The sequence below is a fragment of the Cryptomeria japonica genome, chromosome 3 (assembly GCF_030272615.1).
Source record: "Cryptomeria japonica chromosome 3, Sugi_1.0, whole genome shotgun sequence".
NCBI lineage: Eukaryota > Viridiplantae > Streptophyta > Pinopsida > Cupressales > Cupressaceae > Cryptomeria > Cryptomeria japonica.
This window is the reverse complement of record NC_081407.1, coordinates 699081436-699104145: the sequence shown is the minus strand read 5'-3', so window position 1 is coordinate 699104145 and position 22710 is coordinate 699081436. Positions and strand designations below refer to the sequence as shown.

Sequence of the window (22710 nt, the reverse complement as noted above, 5' to 3'; positions counted from 1 at the left end):
GATAGAGAGGACCTATAAACATCTTAATACATCATCTAATGTAGTCCTAAACAACACATGCATTGAAACACATCCTCTAACATCTTTAATAAGATAATATGTAGTCAAACCGTGTAGCAAATAACCAGCTGGACCAAAATTACTTCCTCCAAATGAGTTATTACAGTGCAGATCCCCACAAACCATAGTGGAACCCAAATACAACTCAACACATATTCCAGTGCTTCTGAAGACCCCCAAAGATGCACCATAATAAAGAGAACAAGCTCTATTGACTAGATAACTGGAAATTACCCTAAAAACCAGCCTCATGCAAACCACATAATGGCATTCCATGAACCCTCAACAACATCCTCATAACATTCTTCCATACTATAAAACCTAAAAATGTTAGCAAAAAGAAAACCAAACTAGCACAGATCTTCATTACCTAAGTGCTAGGAAACATAATCATGAGATAAGCATTGACAGACACACTTCCAGGATATTTGATCACTCGAAATCCAAATTAAGCCATTGTACAAACATTATAAACATGTCCTATAAGCCCCAAAAATGGATACTTAAATGCAAAGCAATGTGGAGCATTCTTTGGACCAGTCCTAACCAGTCAACACATTGTCAACATACTAGAATCACCACAAATATTAACTAGAACACTAAGGACCTAAAAAGATAACAATTCAACATCCAAAGAGCATAGACACTATATCCAAGACTATAGGACTACATTTGCAAATTTGAAGGAATGCAGAGAATTCTTAAAGATAGTGTTCAACACACTTCTTTTACAATTTCACTCTTAATCAGCTTCTAGACACTAGAACAACATTTTATTCATTCAAATTGTAAGGAGAAGTTTAGTGCTAAAGTGGTTGATTATTGGAAAGATCAAAAGTGGGTGGACCTCAACTCAACTGATCCCAACCTAAAGTAGGTAAACTTAATGATCAACCATGCTATCTTAAATACCAAAAGGGAAGACCACATGGTGTGGAGCAGGACCTCTCCAGGGAATTATTCGATCTCATCTATTGGCTTTTTGTTGGCCCAATCCCAAGACCCTACTCCTTGCTTGGATAAGACATGGTTTCCAGGTTTGACTCCTAAAATCAATATCTTTTTATGGATTCTTTTGCAAAATAAGATTCTAACTACTGATAATTTGAGAAAGAGGGGCTTTTGTCTCCCTAACAGATGCTATTTTTGTCTTAATAATGAGGAATCTGTGAACCATATGTTTTTTACATTGTCCCTTTGTCATTCCTATCTAGGGGATGTTTTTCCAGATTTGGGGGTTGAATTGGGTTTTCCTAGAGGACATTCAAGGCTATTTCAAAAGCTAACACTATTATACCAACAACCCCACCTTAAGAAATCTATGGAAGTTTTCCTTTGCTCATATCCTTTGGGGTATATGGAAATAGAGGAATAACAGAATATTCAGGAATGATATTGATACCTCTAAAGTGGTGTGGGCCAAGATAAAATATAATTGTGTTGAGAATGTGATGGCTAGGGGTGAGCATTGTTGTTATAATAAGGAGGACTTTGATGTTCTCAGGTGCTGGAATATCCTAGCCTACATGGGTACCAACATCAACCAAATCAAAAGAAGTATGTGTAGCTGGTCTTTTCCCCCTAACGATTGGTTTAAGGCAAAATTTGATGGTGTTGCTAAAGGGAACCCGAGACCTGCTAGTTGTGGTGGAGTTATCTGGAATGGGGCTGATTTTTATATTGGGATGGTTGCCTATCCCTTGGGGATTCAGACTAATCATCTGGTGGAAGCCATGGGCATCCTCCAAACTATTAAATTAGCCAATATTAATTTGGGTGTCAAAATATTATGGATAGAAGGAGACTCTTAAAATATTATTAATTGTCTCCTTGGTGAATACCAACCTTCATGGATAATTAAAGACATCATTGATTCTTCCAGGGAGTTACTTCAGGGGTTTGATAAATGCCACATTACCCATGATTACAGAGAGGCCAATAGGTGTGCTGATTGGGCTACCAATGAGGCAGTTGGAAGAGAGCAAATCATGATCTATAATTGCGAGGGGGAGCTCCCTTGTGTGGAACGTGATATCTTAATTTATGAAATATTTCATGGTAAGCAAGGTTGGATATGAAACCATTCCCCGAGGTGATAGGGGTGGTCATGGTAGCAAGAGTTGGTATTGTGTGTAGCCAAGAAGGAGGTACAGTAATAATTGTAGGATCACTTTGCATGCTTTATGGGTGTTTTTTTCCCTATCGAATAGAAGTATTAGAAATTTCCACACACTTCTAGTGGTTTCTCATAGGAAGTTCATAGTGAACAAAGGTATTTGCAAAAATTTACACTTGATAGACATCAGTAGCATTATGGGGGGAAACTGCAAGAGAACGGAGGCTACCACTATTAAAAAATGGAGGAACCATCCTTAGGTCTGGGTAGTTCTCCAAGCTACCAAGATGATTGATTTCATGGAGAGAATATCGAAGAAATGACCCAAAATTATGAGAATTTTCAAGAAGGGCTGGAATAAAGGTAGATTGACCATAGGAAATAGGAAGGTCAAGGTAACTGAAACTATGATCACTGAGGCTATGGGTCTTCCAATGGATGGCATAAAATTCTATAGGGATAGGAAGATTTCTGATGCGAGTGTGAAGAAACTTTTGAAGGATGAGGAGGAGAAAGCGAGATTGGTGAAGGGCGGCCATACCTACTACTTGCCAAAGGTAATTAAGCTAATTTGGAGAAGGGTTTTTCTTGCTATTATGGAATTTATCACTCTTGATGGTAGATTTACTAGGGTTTACAACTATCATTTTGTCATTCTAAACCACTTTCGGTATAAAGAGAAAATTTTCATTCCATATTATCTTTTATGCACCCTAAATGTTGGGATCAAGGATTCTATATCCAACCCCAATACCAATCCAACAATGCATGAGGGTTTGATGGTGATTCTGTATAATCACATCAAGAACACTACTGTCCATCTGAACATAGTTGAGGTTTTTGAGTTGAAAGAGGATCTCGACGACTCTGAGAATGAGGAAGATGATGGCTATGAAAGGGAAGCTAAGGTAGAGGATGACCCCCAAATTTTTGGGTCGAGCACGACAAAAAGAAAAACAGGGCAAGAGCTTCAGAATAAAGGGTCGGCCAAAAGGAAGTAGAGAGGGGAGGATGAGGATAGCTGGTATGAAGAGGATAATGAGACTGATAATGACATGGAACTTGAAAGCGAGGAGGTCCAAATCCTCTCAAGCTATAAGTAGAAAAGGAAAACCCCTAAAATTAAGGATGTGGGAACCAAGAATCGGTCGCCTCTCAAGACTGACTCTAAGGATAAGGGCTTGATAGGGGAGGACACAGCCATGAAAGAAGCTCAGATCTCTAATGTCAAGGAGGTGGGTCTTGAGGTTAATTTAGAGCCTGCTGGAGAAAAGACCCAAGAAGATCATTACCTAGATATTGACCTTTTCATCAATAATGACACGGATAGCTTCAACAAGGTGCTCCATTGGATGCAAAAGGATATTTCTGCCATTAAAACCAAGCAAGCCCAGAAAGCAGGTAAAATTGAGACTTTAGAAGCAATTGGCTCGGGTAAATTTGAGTCCCTTCCAGATTGTCTCAGTGAGCTCACCAAAGCTATTAGTAATGCAGAGGAGATCATCAATGATAATTGGAATAGATTTCTTAACTTGGAGAATATAGCAGGGGCTATTGCAAAAAGACTTGAAGGAGTCGAGAACATGCTCAAAACTATTGGTGAGAAAAGCCATAAGATCCTTAAGGTTGCCTTAGCTAGTATGAAGGCTCATATCAATAAGCTTGAGAATGACCATGGGGATAAGGCTTTGGCAGGCATCATTGAAGTGAAGGAAGATACCCTAAGGATAAGGAGATTGAACTTGGTAGAAGAACGCGTGCGAGCACCAGAAAAATGCAAAGCCAAAGCAAGCAAATTGAGGAAATCAAGTAGGCGACTGATAATATGGAACAACTGGAGCTGGAAGAAACTAAGATGCTTCAGAACTTAACCTAACTTTGGGCTCCCTCAGTCGATCCTGTTTATTTTTGTTAGCTGTCTCTAGTTTGATGGCTTTTTATGATCGCCAGCTGTCCTTTTCTATGTTGTTGTCTTTTTCTTTTTGTTGCACTTTACTGTATATATTTTGATCTTTTGGTTGTAATGGGTATCAGGGGCCCATCAAAACCTATTTTCCCTTATTCAAAACATTTTATTCATTCAAGAGTAATGAAGGGGATAATACAAAAACTTGTAGTATGTACAAGATCTTCTATAAAACATCACTTCATCATCATGCTTCTAATTCTTATATTAATATTATCAAGATATCATCTTTGCAATTAATCATCATCATCATCATCATCATCATCATCATCATCATTGTTCTCCAACATATCAATAGCTTCACCACAACATACTGTGGATACACATGACCACCAAGAATGTGGAAATCCACAACAAAGGACCTCTTGCAACACAACATATTAGTAATAACAAAATACAACACCATTCATAAAAAATATGTACTAACAACAATCTCCAATATCTTTATCAATATTGAGCCAATAATCTATCTACAATCTGACAATTAGAACACTAAGTATGGCATGACATAATTTGGGAACACCAAGCCTATCGACACACTAACTAAGGGTTATAAAACATCACTTCATCATCATGCTTCTAATTCTTATATTAATATTATCAAGATATCATCTTTGCAATTAATCATCATCATCATCATCATCATCATCATCATCATTGTTCTCCAACATATCAGTAGCTTCACCACAACATATTGTGGATACACATGACCACCAAGAATGTGGAAATCCACAACAAAGGACCTCTTGCAACACAACATATTAGTAACAAAAATATACAACACCATTCATAAAAAATATGTACTAACAACAATCTCCAATATCTTCATCAATATTGAGCCAATAATCTATCTACAATCTGACAATTAGAACACTAAGTATGGCATGACATAATTTGGAAACACCAAGCCTATCGACACACTAACTAAGGGTTGACATCAATGATACCACCAATTTACCAATGACAAGAACCTCTTCCAACACCTCATTCCTCTCTTCCCCTCACTCCTCTATCGGGAATTGTCTTAGTGGTTATTCCATATCTCCCCATATTTGAGACCCCTTCTTCCCTTTTTTCTTGCTCCCGCAAGGTTTCCTTTAAAGTATTTGATCGATCTGATAAAGAATCCTCCCATGTCACCCCCTCTAAATAGAGTTCAACTTCTTGAAGATAACTAATGTTGGTATTTTGTCAAAGCATGGCAAAAAATCTATTACTGAGATTTGATAGAGCTCTTCTACTAGATATGTTTCAAATGGAACCCAACGTATATTAGAGATAGTGGGCTCTTGAAGATCTAAAAAAGGATTATCATATCCTAGAACATTAGAGGACTAAATATTTCTCATAAGAAAAATATCATTAGGAATTTAATAGAAATTTATAAGCCTAATATTTTACTCTTGCAAGAGACCAAAATAAGAGTCAAGTCCTTTGAAAATGCTAGTAGGTATAATTTGTCCTTCTTTCAAGTTTTCACTAGTTATGCAAATGGTTCTTCTAGTTGGTTTCCTCTCTTTGAAATCCTAACTCAATCTTTAGGAGGCTCATCTCAAAGGATAAAAACTATCTAAACGTATCTTTAATTATCCCTATAAATTTTTATGAATGGATAATAACCAATATTTATGCCATGAACAATTTTGTCTAGCATCGTGTCTACTAAGATGATCTGCTACATAATATTAGGATATTTGTAGACAACCAATGGTTGGTGGCTCAAGATTTTAACCATCCTCTATACCCTTCAAATAAATTGGGTGGATGTGTGGACCTCTTTTACAGTATGTTAAAACTAGGCTCCATATCTAATGGGGATCTCATTGATTTGGATCCGGTTGGTCATCAATTCAACTAGACTAAAAACATATCAAGATAGCATTACATACAAGGTAAATTTGATGCATTCATTTGTCTTCTTGAGACATGGATCATCTCATCTAGTTATCTTTATTGATAAGATTTGGTCCAAATCACAATCCCTTGCTCCTATATTGAAGAAATGTTGATACCAAATTCATCTACCCCTTTGGTTTGAGATCATGTGGACCAATCACCTTTATGTAAGAAACTTGTTTTTGAAATGGGGGAATAATAATGCCAGTGGATTAGTTATGCACAAGCTAGCTAAAAAAATTAAGATCCTAAAAAGAAACTTGAGAGTTTGGAATAATAACTCCTTTAGAAAAATATTCTCTCAAATGTAGACAATCAGGGACCAGATTTGAAGTATCCAAGGTGATATGGAAAGAGTTGCAACCCCTACAGACTTGGTCTTAAAGGAAAGAAAGATCTTAAAAATTATATACAATTTGGTTGAGGAGGAATTATATTGGAAATAAAGATCCATGAATAGATGGGTTAGAGAAGGGGACCGCAATTCTTAAATTATTTCATTAGTCGATTCTCAAACATGAGAGAAGGGATAAAATTACTAATTTATTGATAACCATATTAAAAGCCCCTCTTCAAAATCAAGATCTTGAGTTCGAGGAATTTAGGTTCTTCAAGGATTTTGTAAATGATAAACCCTTGAGTCATTAGTCAAATGATTTCCTAGACTAACTCTTTAATGTGATCGCTAATTTTGTCGCTAATTATGATTTGATTCAGTTGGAAAGACCTATCAATGACAAAGAGGTGAAATATATTGTCTTCTTCCTCAATTGCTTCAATTCCCCTAGCCAAGATGGTTTCCCCCAGACCTTCTTTTAAGTCTATTTGGAGATTTTGAGTAAAGATGTAACCATGGCTATTAAAGATTTCTTTCATTTGAGCTAAGACAAAAACAAAATCAACCACACATTCATTATGCTTATTCCCAAACAAGAGGCCACTAATATAATTATAGACTTTTTCCTCATTAGCTTGTGCAATATTATATATAGGGTGTTTTTGAAGCTCTTTGTCCTTTGCCTCAAATTGATGGACTCAACAAGATGACTCATCAAAATGTAAAGTCTTTTTTCTAGAAGATAAATTATGGATGCCATCTTAATGGTTCATGAGACTATTCATTCTATGGAGAAAGTAAAAAAGAAGTTATGGCCCTAAAACCATATATTTCCAATACTTACAACAAAGTTTTGCAAACATTTGGCATCTTGGGTAAGTTTCTCAAATTGATACAAACTTGTGTTTTTTCTTCCTCCTCTTTTGTTCTTCTTAATGGAAGCCCTCGAGGTTTTTGAATTCCTCTGGTAATATGTGGACAATGAACCCTCTATCTCCCTACTCATTGATTATCCTAATAGAAGTCTTGAGGAGGAATATAGAATGTAGTATTCTCCTTGGCAAATTAAAAGGTTTCAAACCTTCATCTTCTCCTTTTGTATAACACAAACAATTTTTGGATGAAACCTTCTTGATGGGTGAATGATGTAGGAGCATCCCTGGTTCATAGCAATTTTGCATCAACCAAAAATATTTCCTTTCTTTTTTTTCTTTCCATTTGCAATTTCAGCATTTCTTTCAGTGTGTCCTGGATTTGGTTCACCAAAATCTATCGAGTTGGATTTTGCTTGAAGACATGATCATAATCCTTATTTCCAAACCATGGAGCATTTAGATCATTTTCCAACAAGTTATCACTATAGGTTTTCGAGACAGTTTTCTATTACCAGTTACCTGGACCTATTTGCATTTGTGATCTACCAGATCCCCTTTCGTATCTTGCAAAGCCCTGAGCGTTAATTATGATGTTACTTGGCATGTGGTCGACCTTTTCCCGTGATCTACCCTTCATCCTTTGGATTTTTCAGAGGAATTTCTTTGGTGGAGGCCGACCTTGTTGGTTTTAAATGTTAGGTTTTGTTCTTCATGTTTTGATCCCTTTTTGGGTTGTCCGGATCCTCTTGGGTTGCATAAATCATTGTAATAGAGCATTATAATGTAATCAAGAAGTTATACTGAGCATAGAAGATAGATCTTAAGATTTGATGTTCCGATTGTGACCTGTTATGTATTTGAACATGTTTTAGCAGGCCTGTGAGTCGGTTTTTGTAACCCGGTTGTTACCGATTGGTTGTAATCATTTTTCATGTTATAATTCAATTTTTTCTACATTGCCTCCACCATGTCCTTCTATTTCCATTATGTTTACTCTTGTTGACCAGTCTAGACTGATTTCTTTGAGGACCCTCCTAGCTGATGACTACTTCAAGTGGTATGAGAGCGAGTTTTCATTTTGGAGGCTACGTTGTCCTATGAATTTTGTTGTAGGGTGGCAAACTGTGGATCCGACCTGCAATTGTAGAGGACTAGCGTGAAGATGGCATAAAGAGGAACTAGGAATGGTGGAGTGCATGGGAATGCATACCATGCTATAATGTAAATGTTGCAAGGAATAGTAGCCCAGTTGGAAGTTGTGGAGATAGACCAGAGAATAGATCGACACATTGAAGATGTAAGTGAAGATGAAGGAGAAGAAGCCCCGATAGAATAAATAAGCCCACCGATGGTTGATTCAAATGAGGAAAGGTTTTTGAGAGTTTTGAGTACGATGAATACTAAATCTTATTTTACCCCACTAGAATATGATGAAAAGTTAGATTCAGATGAATTGATGGATTGGATCTCAGAGATGGAGAAATATTTTGATTTTGAAAACACTGAAGAAGAAAGGAAGGTGAAATATGCTTGTACACAGTTGAAAGGTCATGCATCTCTTTGGTGGGAACATTTGGAGGTTGATAGATAGAGAAGAGGTGAAGGGAAGATCAAGACATCCTAGGATCAGATGGTTTCTAAGTTGAAATCAAAATTTATTCCAACTAATTACCAAGTAAATCTATTCCCAAAGTTATAGAATTTGAGACAGAAGGAATCTAGTGTGAAGGAATTCATCAAGGCATTTTACAAGTTGAATATCAGATCTGGACATTATGATGATGAAGTTGAATAGGTTGTAATTTATTTGAATGGATTGTGGGTGTCTATACAAGATGAACTCAGTTTGATCAAATTACAAAGTGTTTAAGAGGCTTACAAATATGCCCTGAAGGTTGAAGAAAAGATAAACAAAAACATGAGCAGAGGCATAGAGGTAGAGGTGGAAGGTTTTCCAGAGGAATATTTCAAGGAGGAATAGGATATACTGAAGGTAGAGGAACTTGTATTGATCAGAACAAGGACAAAGAAGTGAACAAAGAAGGTTATTCATACCAAAAAGTTGATAGAAATTTCCAGTGAAGGAGAGAACTGGATGGCTACCAGAATGGGAATTTCAGAAATGATGACAGAAGACAAGACAAGAGAATATTTAGAGGAACTTTCTATAAGTGTGGAGGATAAGGACATCATTCTTTTGAGTGTAAGAAGACAGAGAATACCAAAAGAACAGCAGTGGTGGAAGAAAACCCCACCGGATTAGATAATAAACCGGAAGATGGAGAATTGTTGATGATGAGGAGAGCTTTGTGTCATACCGGGAGAGATGAACACCCCTTGCAAAGGAAGAATTTGTTCAAGACCAGATGTAAGGTATCCGATTAGTGCTATAAAGTTGTTATTCATAGTGGTAGTTTAGATAATCTTATTTCAGAAGAGATGGTGAAAAAATTGAATTTGGAAAGATTGAAACACCCTAAGCCTTATTAGATAGCATGGATTTGGGATGAACATAAGTTGCTAGTAAGTGAGCAATGTTTGGTGAAATTGAAAATTGGGACATAGCTTGATGAAGTATTGTGTGATATTATGCTTATGGATATTTGTCATCTTTTGTTAGGTAGACCTTGGAAATTTGATAGACAGGCAATACATGATGGGAGGAAGAATACATACACTATTATGGCCACTAATACATGCACTATTCTGTACAAATGCTAGAATTTGTTTGGTGGATGGAAGGAAATTACTGGATGGATTGAGACATGAGAATGTGTGTTTTGCCTTAGTTCCTAAGAGGACTGAGAATCCAGAGCATGAAGAGGAACAACTGGAAGAGATAAAATATTTACTGACAAAATGTGAAGACATCATTTCAGATAATGTGCCTGATGGATTATCACCTATGAGAAGTATCAGTAATTGCATGGACCTGGTTCCCGGAGCTAGTTTGCCTAACAAAGCCGCACACCAGATGACATCGATAGATAATGAAGAATTGAATAGACTTAATGACAAAATATGAAGACATCATTTTAGATAATGTGCCTGATGGATTATCACCTATGAGAAGTATCAGTAATTGCATGGACCTGGTTCCCGGAGCTAGTTTGCCTAACAAAGCCACACACCAGATGACACTAATAGATAATGAAGAACTAAATAGACAAGTGTAGGATTTATTGAAGAAAGGTTTGAATAGAGAAAGTTTGAACCCTTGTGCAGTACCAGCAATATTAGCACCTAAGAAGAATGGAGAGTGGAGAATGTGTACTGATTCCAGAGAAATAAACAAGATCAAATTGAAATGGTGGTTTCCTTTTCCTAGGATGGATGACATAATGCACTGTCTGAGCGGAGCCAAATACTTTACAAAGATAGATTTGAAGAGTGGATATCATTGGAGTAAGATCAGAAAAGGAGATGAGTGGAAGGCATCATTCAAGTCAAATGAAGGACTGCATGAATGGTTGGTGATGCATTTTGGGTTAACTAATGCACTGAGTACTTTCACGAGGCTGATGAATGAGATATTGAAGAAATTCTTGGCTAAGTTTGTTATTGTATATTTGGATGACATTCTGATTTTCAGTAAGACAAATGAGGAGCATTTGTTGCATTTGACACAAGTTTTGTAGAGCTTGAGAGAAGAAAAGTTGTTGATAAATATTTTGAAGTATACTTTCCTGAAAGATGAATTAGTCAATTTGGGATTTGTGATATCTAAGGATGGTTTGAAGATGTACCCAGAGAGAGTAAAATCAATTGTTGAGTGGCCTACACCGGAAAGCATTGAAGAGGTAAGATCATTTCATGGATTTGCTAGTTTCTACCCGAAGTTCATCAGAAATTTCAGTTTAGTTTGTAACCCTATGACTAAGACCATGAGGGGAGATCAGAAGGAATTCAAGTGGACCATCAAAGCAAACAAATTTTTTGATTTGTTGAAATGAAAAGTGACTAAGCAGCTTGTCTTAGCTTTACCAGATTTCAATAAAGTATTTCAAGTGGATTGTGATGCAAGTGGAACAACAATAGGGGTAGTCTTGAGTTGGGAAGGGAAAGCAACAAGTTATTTTAGTGAGAAATTGAATGATTCCCGGAGGAGATATTCAGTGTATGATCAGGGGTTTTATGCCAAAGTTCAAGCCTTGAAGAAGTGAACACATTACCCATTGCCTAAGGAGTTTGTGTTGTGTACGGATCATCAAGCTTTGCAGTATTTGAATAGTCAGAGTAAGTTGAATTAGAGACATATGAGATGGGTAGAATTTTTGCAAAGTTACACCTTTCTGTTGAAGCATAGAAGTGGGAAATCTAACAAAGTTGTCGATGTATTGAGTAGGAGAAGAAATTTATTGACAGATATGAGAGTGATAGTATTAGGATTTGAGGAATTCAAGACCATGTATGATGATGACCCAGATTTTGGAGAACCTTGCAGAGCATGTATAGAACTGGTTATGGTAGATAGAGGCGAGTGGTTGGATTACTTCATTTAGGATGAGATGTTATTCAAAGGAGTTCAATTGTGCATACCTTATCTATTCTATGAGGGAGAATCTGGTAAAAGAGAAACATAGTGGAGGATTAGCTGGATATTTTGGTATTGACAAAACAATAGAATTGGTCAATGAGCATTACTTTTGGCTCCAAATTCATAAGGATGCTAGGAAATATGTGCAAATTTCTAGACTTTGTCAAGTTGCAAAGGGTAGTAGTCAGAATGTGGGATTGTAAAAACCTTTGACATTACTGGTAAGACCTTGGGAGGATATAAGCATGGATTTCATACTTGGATTGCCTAAAACACCGATAGGGAATGATTCTATATTTGTGATAGTGGATAGATTCTTGAAGATGACTCATTTCATACTTTGCAAGAAGACATCAGATGCATTACATGTAGCAAACCTATTTTTCAAGGAAGTAGTGAGATTGCATGGATCACCTAAGAGCATAGTTTCAGACAGAGACACTAAGTTGGTTGGCTATTTTTGGAGAATACTTTGGAAGAAGATGAAGACATATTTGAAGTTCAGTTCTACTTTTCATCCACAAACTGATGGGCAAGCATAAGTAGTTAACCGGAGCTTGGGAAATTTGTTGAGATGTTTAGTTGGAGATAAAACTGAAAGTTGGGATTTGATTCTTGCACAAGCAGACTTTGCCTACATTAATTCAGTAAACAAGAGTACCAGAAAAACACCTTTTGAGATTGTTACCGGAGCACATCCTAGAGGTATATCCGAATTAAGAGATATTAGCAGTGAAGACCAAAGAATTTCAGAAGCACAAAGATTTGCAAATCACATTAAGGACTTACATATTCAAGTTAAGAAACATTTGGAGGACATGAATAACAAGTATAAGGAGAAGTCAGATGAGAAGAGGAGACATAAGGAATTTGAAGTTGGCGATGAAGTGATGGTGTGTCTGAGAAAAGAAATATTCCTGGTTGGAACTTATAACAAATTGCAGATGAGAAAGTTTGGACCTTGCAAGATTTTTAGAAAGTTCAGTTTTGGGAATGCATATGAAGTGGATTTACTTGATAGTCTGAGTATTTCACGCATGTTTAACATTGTAGATCATCACCAATATCATGAACCAAAATTTCGTAAGGACATTATTGCAGACTTGGAGAAACAGTTGCCCCAGAAGGAACCAGATCATATTGAAGATATTTGGATAGTAGGATTGGGTGTAGTACTCGGAGCAGTCAGTATAAGGAGTATCTTGTGAAGTGGAAGGATAGACTAGTTGAAAATTCATCTTGGATTCCTCAGGCAGAGGTAGACCGCCTTGGTTTTCCTGTGACCCAAGCAAAGTGAGAGACTTGCTTTCTTTTTCAACAACCTTGGATGTCTGATGTAGGAGCATCCCCGATTCATAGCAATCTTGCATCAACCAAAAATATTTCCTTTCTTGTTTTGCTTTCTGTTTGCAGTTTTAGCATTTCTTTCTGTCTCCCAAATTTAGCTCACCAGAACCTATGGAGTTGGATTTTTCTTGATGACCTGATCATCTTCCTTATTTCCAAACCATGGAGCATTTGGATTGTTTTCTGGCAAGTTATCGCTACCAGTTACATGGACCTATTTGCATTAGTGATCTACTAGATTCCCTTTCATAGCTTGTGGAGCCCTAAGCATTGATTCTAATGTTCCTTGGCATGTGGCTAACCTTTTTCCATGATCTGCCCTTCATCCTTTGGATTTTTCGGAGGAATTTCTTTTGCTAAGGCCAACCTTGTTGGTTTTACATGTTAGGTCCTATTCTTTGGGTTTTGATCCCTTTTTGGGCCAAACAGATCCTCTTGGATCAGATAAATCAATGTAAAAGAGCACTAGAATGTAATCAAGAAGTTAGACTGAGCATAGAAGATAGATCTTAAGATTTGAGGTCCTGGTTGTGAACTGTTTTGTATTTCAACATGTTCTAGCACACCTCAGAGCCAATTTCTGTAACCCAATTGTTACCAGTTGATTGTAATCAGTTTTCATGTTGTAATTCAATGTGTTCTGCATTGCCTCCATCATATCCTTTTGTTTCCAATGTGTTTACTCTTGCTAACTAGTTTGGACTGATCTCTTTGAGGTCCCTCCTAGTTGGTGACTACTTCAGTGAAGGCACTATGGTTGAAGCTAACAAGTGACTTTGTATCCCCTTAAATTATTCTAAATCTTCTTCGCAATGTATCAATATAGATAAAAGTGTCATCTCCTTTTCAAATGTGGCCCCTAGGTTGTAAAGTCATATTGCTAATACTTTTAGTTGTAAAGTGGAAAGTATTCCCTTATCTTACTTGAGAATGGCTCCCCGCTATGGCTTCATTGAAAATATTGTGTGGTCCTCCCTCTTAGAACATTGAAAAGAGTGTTGTTTTCTTGAAAAGGGGCCCTTCTTAGTAGTGCAACGATACTTCAGCTCCTCAAAGCTTCTCTTTAATGTACTTTTGTTTACCCCATTTCTCTATTTTCTATTCCTAATAATATGGATTCAAAAAAATAACAAACGCAAAGAAGGTTCTTATCATTTGGTACTAAAAAGAATAATACATTTTTTTGTGGTGAATTGAGAAATAGTCTACAAACACAAGAAGAATGATAGCTCGAGCATAAGAAAGATTAGCCTAATGAACAATGATTTTTCTCTCAAAAATAAATTGGAAGTTGATCATAGAGGAGTTAGAGTGAGATAAAGTTATGAAATTCAAATATCTTAGTGGTAGGGAAAGTCCCACCTTTATCCGTGCCCAACGCTTTCCTGAAAGATCTAATGTTTGGAACAACCTTGTGAAAATAAAAATTTTCTTACTCAATGTTGTTAGTGATATATTAGTAAAGGGGAAGGAGTCAGATTTTGGTTGGACATTTGGATCTTGAACACTCCTCTTGACCAACATCATATCTACTCTATATTTTTGTTAGTCTTAGAAAGAAGATTGGGGAGTTTTATCAAAGATTATTGTGATTCCTTGGTCTTTCTCCCTACTCAAATAATTGATAATAACTAGGTTGATCCCCATCTTTACATTGTTGTTGAGGACCATCTAGTCAATCTCTCAAGTCAAAACTATTATAGACTGCAATAGTAGGACACTCTCATTTGGTTTTCTTCTTGCTATGGGAATTACTCAGTGAAATCATATTTTAACTTTTATGAACCTTCTCGGCCTCCTATCTTCAATTAGATGAACCCATGGAAGCATAATTTTCTTCCTAAGGTTCACTTATTTCAATGGATGACATGTCATTTCAAGATCCTAGCAATTGATAAACTTTAGAAAAGAGAGATGAATCTAGTAAATAGGTTCTTCCTATGCAAACAGAAAGAGGAATATATTGACTACCTCTTAGTCCATTACAAATACGTTTGGAACATTACGTAGAAATTTTCAAGTCTTTTCTTCATATCTTGAGTCTAGATAAAAGTCATCCCCTTATTAATGAGCTTTCTAGATGGTCTTCCCTCAGAGTGGTTAGGAGATTTGGAAGGAACAACAAAATAGCCTTTTCAAGAATAAAAAATGAATTTATTATTACCCTTTTTGAATCTATTTCAATGTCATCAAAGAGAAGAGAATATTTTTTTAAAAATACTTCAAGAAACCTATCTGAGATGGAAATTTAAATTTCCTAAACATGGGACATCATGAATTTACTAAATAACAAGATAGTACCAAATCATTAACTAGGGCTAGAACTTCCTCGTGCCCCCTCCTCCCAACTAGTTGAAACTTAATTTTGATGGCTCCTCTTGTAATAGTATAGGGAAAGTTGATGGGGGTAGCATCATGAGAGACCCCAAAGGTAAAATTATCTTTTCCTACGTTATTAACCTGGGGGTTCAAATCTCAAAATTTGTTGAGGTAGTAATGACTTTCCACGGCATCCTAGTTTCAAAAAATAAAGGGTTAAATATATTGTTATTAAAGGGGTTTCATTGAATGTGGTCAACATTTAGAATAATAGGGTGAAGCCTAGTTGGCCTATCAGTGATATGATAGTTGATGCCTAGATCAATATTACTTCATTCCATAATCATATGGTGAGGCACATGTACAGGGAAGGAAATAGGCTCATGGATCTAATAGCTAGTTTTGTATCATAGAGTAAATATTTTTTCATATGGAATGAAGAATCCTCTCCTCTAGCTTATGTCAATTAAAGATTATAGTTGGAAGCTAATCCTCATGGAAACATGAATTAACCCTCCATCACTTTTCATGAAGCTTGATTATAAAAAATTTATTGGTTGGCTATCCAAGCCCATTTGCATCAATCCTCCTAGTATCATAACCCATCCTATCAATCTCTTTTCCTGCCTCTAGTTCTTTTCTTCCTATTTTGGGTTTGCACTCAAAAAACTGCCAAGGGTGGGGACATTGTCCAAATAGAACCAAATGAGTATGATATCCTTAAAAATGGTAAAGAGATTCCAAAAATTCTTCTTGATGGCAAGCTCACCTCATACATATAGGCTATGCAGGTTTTTCACCAATCCTTATCATCAATTTTTTCTACCTCTCGGAAGGAGGTTATGGTGATAGTCAAAGGCAATTTCTTCCAAGTCTTGGTAGAGACCGTAACTATTGCAACTAGTGCTTTGAATGAAGGAATTAAAATGACAAAAATGTAAAGGTAACTATTGCAACTAGTGCTTCTAAGTTGGTGAATTTCATTATACATAAGTTTTGGGGGGGCTAGGTCAAATATGAATAGCTTCAAAATTTGTGTTAATAGGAAGTGGGAAAGATACTATTAGTTGGAGGTTTCTATTTTATCCAGTACCTTATTTCACATCTACTTGTTTCTTCATAAAGATTATTCACAAACCTTAAAGTGTGGACCAGTTTGGGTTAGACTTTTGAATCTCCCCATCCTACTTTGGGAGGATTCTTGTTATGAGGTCATTGCTAACTTGATTGGTCACTTCTCATTGGTTGAATCTTTGACTTCTCACATGGGTTGTTGTACCTTCACTCACATCAAGGTTGGCATTGGTATTTCCTTACCCCTTCACATGGAAGTGGTTTTGATGGTTGGAGATAGGCCTTGGTTGCAACCTTTGGATTATGAGGGCTTGCCCTTTAAATGTTGTTGTTGCTTTGCTACAAGTAACCTGGCAATATATTAATTTGTATTGCACTAGATTGGATCTGCCACTTGGTGGAATAATGCTAATGAAGGCAATTTGACTATTGAGATAATTGTTTCTTACTTCAATATGCATATTGTGTCTACTTTGGTATTGTTGTCCCCCAATGCTCTTGTTTATGTTGCATGTATGGTATTCCTAGGCATGGTGATAGAAATTTTAAGGATTCACATGATCCTTCTTCCCCCACTCCTCCCCTTGGAAGGGCTTGGTGGAGTATTTTTTTTTTAATGGAAAAAATAACTTTATATAGATACTCCTTTCTTATAGAAGTTTTTTTTTGGATGAAGTTGTGGTCTTTTCTTGGTCCTTCACCCTTCAACAAGGAAAATTGATTATCCTCTTCTCTTGTTTTTATGTGACCATCCTAATCATAACAAGAAGGGGCGTCATTAAAACAAGCATTGCTATGCTAGATAAAACAAATCCCTCTAATGTACCATGGATTTAAACCACCTTAAGAGGTGGTTTTATTATTTTATAGCATTTCACCACTTGCTTTACTTCTTTATACATGAGGTATAATGGTCTTTTATTGTGTTATGTCTCTTGATATTCCTTGTTGCTTTTGATTAAGCAAAAACAGGTTTTGAGGGGACCCAAAACCCCTTACATCAAAGAATTAAAGATAAAACATTAGAGTATCATTAAAGAACCTAGGTCTAAGAAACAAAATTGGTTGCAATCCATAAGCCATACAACCCAGCAACCACAAAAAGACCAGTAAAAGGCTAGCAAGATGCTAGCAAGATGCTAGCAACAACAACAAACACATACCACCTACTTAAAAATGTTTAAGGCCTAGGATGCCTCCTTCTCAAGCAGAAGCATAGCCTTGGCAGCTTCCTTAAGGTCCAACACGTCCTGTGGAAGAGACTCTTCCACTAGTTTAGTGCTTTGTCTTTTTCTCCTAGTAGTGTGAGGAGTCATCTTCGAGCTTGAGGCCCCAACTTCATTTTCTAGATCCACAACATTCTTCCCATTATGAATTCTCTCCATCCTGGAAACTAGAGAGTTGATATTGGCTGTAGAAACTTTCATCATAGCAGCACTATTCTCCATTATTTTCTTCATACCTTCCTCAATTTGCATCATCTTCTGGCTGATCTCATTGTTTTTCTGATCCTATATGCTCTTTAAAAGTTCAACTGCCTCACCATTCTTCTTTTATATCTCTAACATCATACCTTTTTCCCCCATAGTCCAAGTATTATAATCTTCTGTATCCTGGGCCGCCCTGTTCTATATCCTCTCATTAGGTATAATCATTATTAGATAAGGAGGAATTGATACCATTAATTCGATCAAAAAATAAGTGCCCTTCACCTCAAAAGATACTGAACTTTCATGTTGCCACAAAAAAGAGGCAATAGAGCTAACTCCAAAGTTCTTGATTGTCATTGCTTGTTATTCTTTTTTTGTTTGAATTTGACACTTCTAATTCATAACTTTATTCAAAAATATTTAATAAAATAAAAAGTGATAATGTAAAAAAATTATTTATAATTTGTTACATTTAAGTACATTTATTCAATTAAATAATAAAATGCTAAAAGTTGTTCGACCTTCTTCCTTCTTAGACTTGATAGTTTTAATAGCTGGCTAAAAGTCTTTTGAAAACTAGTACAAATATTTTAAATAAATATGTTTATAATTATCGAGTGACATCAGTTTAGAGCAATTTTGAAAATATGTTAAGCCTTATATGGGCCATCGCCCATCAGAAGTAATATGTGATCCTGATTTCTCATAGTACTGTGAATCTTATCTCTTATTCATAAACCTTGGGATTAACTATAAGACTTATTTGTTATATATCAATATCTTCCATTTGGAATTCTTAAAACTTCACTAATTTCTTATCGTCTTTTAGAGATCTGAATGTTATTTCTATACATGCAGTCCACAGAAAATTATTGAAAAGTACAAGAGAACTACTAACAACGGTGGCAGCGACCGAAGCGCATTTCAAGAGGTCAGTACGCAGTTTTCTGTTTGATTTTATTTTCTTCTACATAAGATTACAGCAATTCTCTATAATGCATTATGTGGACTTCTCCAAGTTATCTAAAATCCAAAACCTTAAGCAATTCATGTATGCAACTAGCAATCTAAATGGGAAAACTGGCCTTCCCTACATTATGACCTAGAAATTAACTACATGGTTGTATCAAATATTGCAGAAATTGGAAGCGGAAGAAGCAAATCTGAGACAACAAATTGAAGTTTTGACCATAACAAATAAGTATAATCAATTTCTTTCATACAGTATATTTTATCTGGTTTCTATTTGCCATGCAACTACTTCTTCAGAACAAATAGCTAAGTTGCTCTTGGGTGTGTGTTAGACACCTGGTGGGTGAGAAAATAGAAAACATGAACCGTAAGCAACTTAGACTCCTCGAGCAAAAAATTGATAAGGCATTCTCTAAAGTGCGAAAGAGAAAGGTTGGTCAAGCAATTTTTTTTTAAAGAGAAACGTTTACTTACAGTTTACACCTTCCAAAATCAATAATATGAATTGTTCTTAAACTCTTTATACTAACTCTTAAACTCTCTTCTGGATTAGGAAGAGGTAATGCGTTACAGGATTAACTTGGGAAAAGAAAAGGTAAGTGATGTTATCCTTAAACACATAGGGTCTATTTTAAGATCTTACTCTATGTTTTGTTGTTAATTCGAGTTTGTTCTCCTATAACAACTCAAGTTGTATGGTTGTTTTCATGGATGGTTGCCTTGTTCAGGAAGACGTCATAAAGCAAGAGAATGACAATATTCGTCAATGGGTATGGTTTCTTGACGTTGATTGAGTTATTTTTATTAACATTGAATGGCTACTACATATTATTGTACCAACATGTGTGCAATTTTATCTCTTGGCAAGATAATGGAAAAGGAATGCTACCAGAGGACAAACATGCTTCTAGCCCAACCTGAATATGATGTGTTGCCAGCTTACGGGTCTCAGAATTTCAATCATGCTAATCTTATATCTGCTGCTAACCACTTTGCAAGTCAGGAAAAGACGACCCTTCAATTGGGGTAGGATTAGTTTTCAGTTTCCTCATTCTACTTTCCATTATCGTGATCAATTTGGAATTATTTTATTTATTCAAATTTAATTTTATTCTAGTTCAGAATTATTTCATATGTAGATATGTAGGTATAATGTTATAAGCTGATAATATTTTGAAGTGTAAATAACAATCACAATTAAGATAAAAAATAAGAGTTTTTGTTAACACTTTCATTTGATGGTATTTTATTTTATCTTATCATTGTAGAATGCTTCTTGACATTGAACATATATATAATGTGAGTATTGAAAGCTTCTTGACTGCCTATATCTTTTTGTGTCAATATTTTAGATCATATTTCATGTATTCTGATGATGGATCATAGAATATGATCTCAAACGTTGACACAAAATAATGCACGCAGTCAAATCGAAAAACTTTCATTACACACTAACATAAACTTTAGAAACTTAATATGTCTATAATAGATTAGTAATCATTTATTTCTGATATTCTCCTTGAATTTTCAGGTAAAGTTGAAGGCCTGGTTGCATGAAGTTTCTTGGACACATATTTTAGTATCCATTGTATAAAATGTTAGTACATATTTTACATTGGTGTGAATGTCACAGTATATTTTACTGTGCAGTGTATCAAATCTAGGTATTTATTTTCCTGTGGTGTGATGTGACTAGAAAAGTTTGTTAACATGCCATTATGATCTACTCAGCGTTTTTTAAATTAGACTATCATACAGATACCTTGGCATGGCATTTATTCATTTCCTTGCCCCCTCAACACTTTATTATTATTATATCTATCAAAAGAAGATCTATATAATTGTCTTTTAAATTCCCTTTCATCTGGGTCTCAGCCCACATATATGTTTATTTGTTTTATTTATATTCATGTTCCTTCCGCGTTTTACATGGTTAGTTAGCACTTCATGTTCTGACTTGCTTCAGGTTTGTAAGTGATAAATCTTCCAACTACTGATAAGCAACCGTTCCTTTGGTTTTAAACCAACTGTGCCGATATTATGTCCATTTCCAAGCCTGGGGATCCGTATTTCATCACTAGTTGGCAACTTTATCACTTTGTTGAATGTTTTGTATATGATTCTTGTCAAGACTCTTATTCTGCATATTCATTACCACCTTTGGTCATTGTTTGGCCTGAGAAAACGAGTTTAACCAAAACCTTCTGTATCTTGGACAATATAATTATTGTTTGGTAAGGGATGGAATGGGTCAAGGCCTCTAGATGAGAGATTCGTTCTATTAACTATTTTTAGAAAAGCTTACAATTGTATCCTCAGTGTAGTCATCAAGTTGGGTGATTTTCTTCCTAGGTTATCCAAACCTGGTAAACTGATGCTTTTTCTTGCTTAATTGTCAATGGCAGAGCCTTTGAGAGCTTTGGTTTTTTTGTTTTTTTCTGACAGGGTTTCTCTTTGGCTCCTTTAAAAATGTCCTTAGCTGTGAAAACCTTGGCTACCTACTTAGGAACATGCATTGTTTGCCTTTGTCAAGGGTATTTTCCTTTTAACTGTATTAACAGACACTTCCCTATTGATTCAAGTTCTTACATGGGCTAATCAAGAAGATCATATCTTGAGATGCTGTTTTTAAATTCAATTGTGCTCAATATTTTTGCATCAACATTCCAGATCACATTCAATGATCCCAATTAGGAGATCATGTCTTGAGATGCTATTTCTGATTTCAATTGTGTTCGATATTTTTGTATCAACATTTTGGATCACATTCAATTATCTATTGTCGGGATGGAGAGAGCCAAAAGAATGATAAAAATCTTTTGACTCTTCATTCTGATGATAGATCATAGAATGTGTTCCAAAACATTGATATAAAAATATTGAATACGATTAAATCTAAAAACATCATCTTTTAAAATATAAAATCACTAATATCATGCCTTATCTGAAATCTTTTGCCTTCCTTCTGGTTCTAACCCACAGTGTTATGGGCAATTTCTTTTTCTTCTGCCTTCTTATTTAAAAGGCTTTTGGTGAAAATGCATCCGGATATTATAATCGCAACATTTAGTTGTCTCCCACCATTAGTACTTGTAGTCTACTTGTCTTTGAGACACATGGGATTAAAGCAATATAGACATCTTTCCAAAGGATTTTGTACCATGCAAGACCTTATCTCTTTTAGATAGCATACCCCTTGGCTAGCCTTGTAGCATAAATTCAGGCAAGCGTTATCTGCTATTTGAATTGAGTTCTAAGAACTCAGAAGTTCAATCCTAATGTTATTTTGCAAAAGCTAGGGGTAGTTGGCTGAGAGATCAGATGTGGAATTATGATAATTTTTTAAGGAATTATACTCCTGATTTGTTGTGAAAGGTAAAAATTGATCTTAAAATAGTTTCTTTTGGTAATTGTATTCCTAGGGTTACCTTCACTTTAAGGACTCCTAGAAAATTGTATTCCTAGGGTTACCTTCACTTTAAAGACTCGTAGCTTGGCAAAGTTCAGTCTATATGTTCAACTTTCACAAACTTGAGATTTTTAAGCATAATTTCTTGATTTACTATGATGATCAATATTTTTGTTGAAAGTGGGTTTATAAGTCTCTTGTAGTTTTCTATGTTCATCTTTTTTAAGTGAGTTGTCATCTTTGGACCTTTTATCTTGTTTCTATTGTTAGATATTAGATTATTTTCATAATTTCTATATGTTTTAAATTTGGATATCAAGATTAAAAAAACTTTTATTGATGAATATTGTTCATATCTGTCATTTGATTAAG

At 35.6% G+C, this 22710-nt stretch overlaps 1 protein-coding gene across 1 annotated transcript in view; it reads left to right on the top strand.

Moving 5' to 3' along the window:
- LOC131066963 (agamous-like MADS-box protein MADS1) overlaps positions 1-20791 on the top strand; it is a 109808-nt gene extending 89017 nt beyond the window's left edge. Inside the window, exons 3-9 of the mRNA XM_058001865.2 lie at positions 18816-18888; positions 19097-19158; positions 19262-19361; positions 19483-19524; positions 19658-19699; positions 19798-19955; positions 20461-20791. Of these exons, the coding sequence (XP_057857848.1) occupies positions 18816-18888; positions 19097-19158; positions 19262-19361; positions 19483-19524; positions 19658-19699; positions 19798-19955; positions 20461-20464 (481 nt within the window). The 3' untranslated portion in view covers positions 20465-20791. The remainder of the gene's footprint in view (positions 1-18815; positions 18889-19096; positions 19159-19261; positions 19362-19482; positions 19525-19657; positions 19700-19797; positions 19956-20460) is intronic.
- The last annotated feature ends 1919 nt before the right edge of the window (positions 20792-22710 follow it).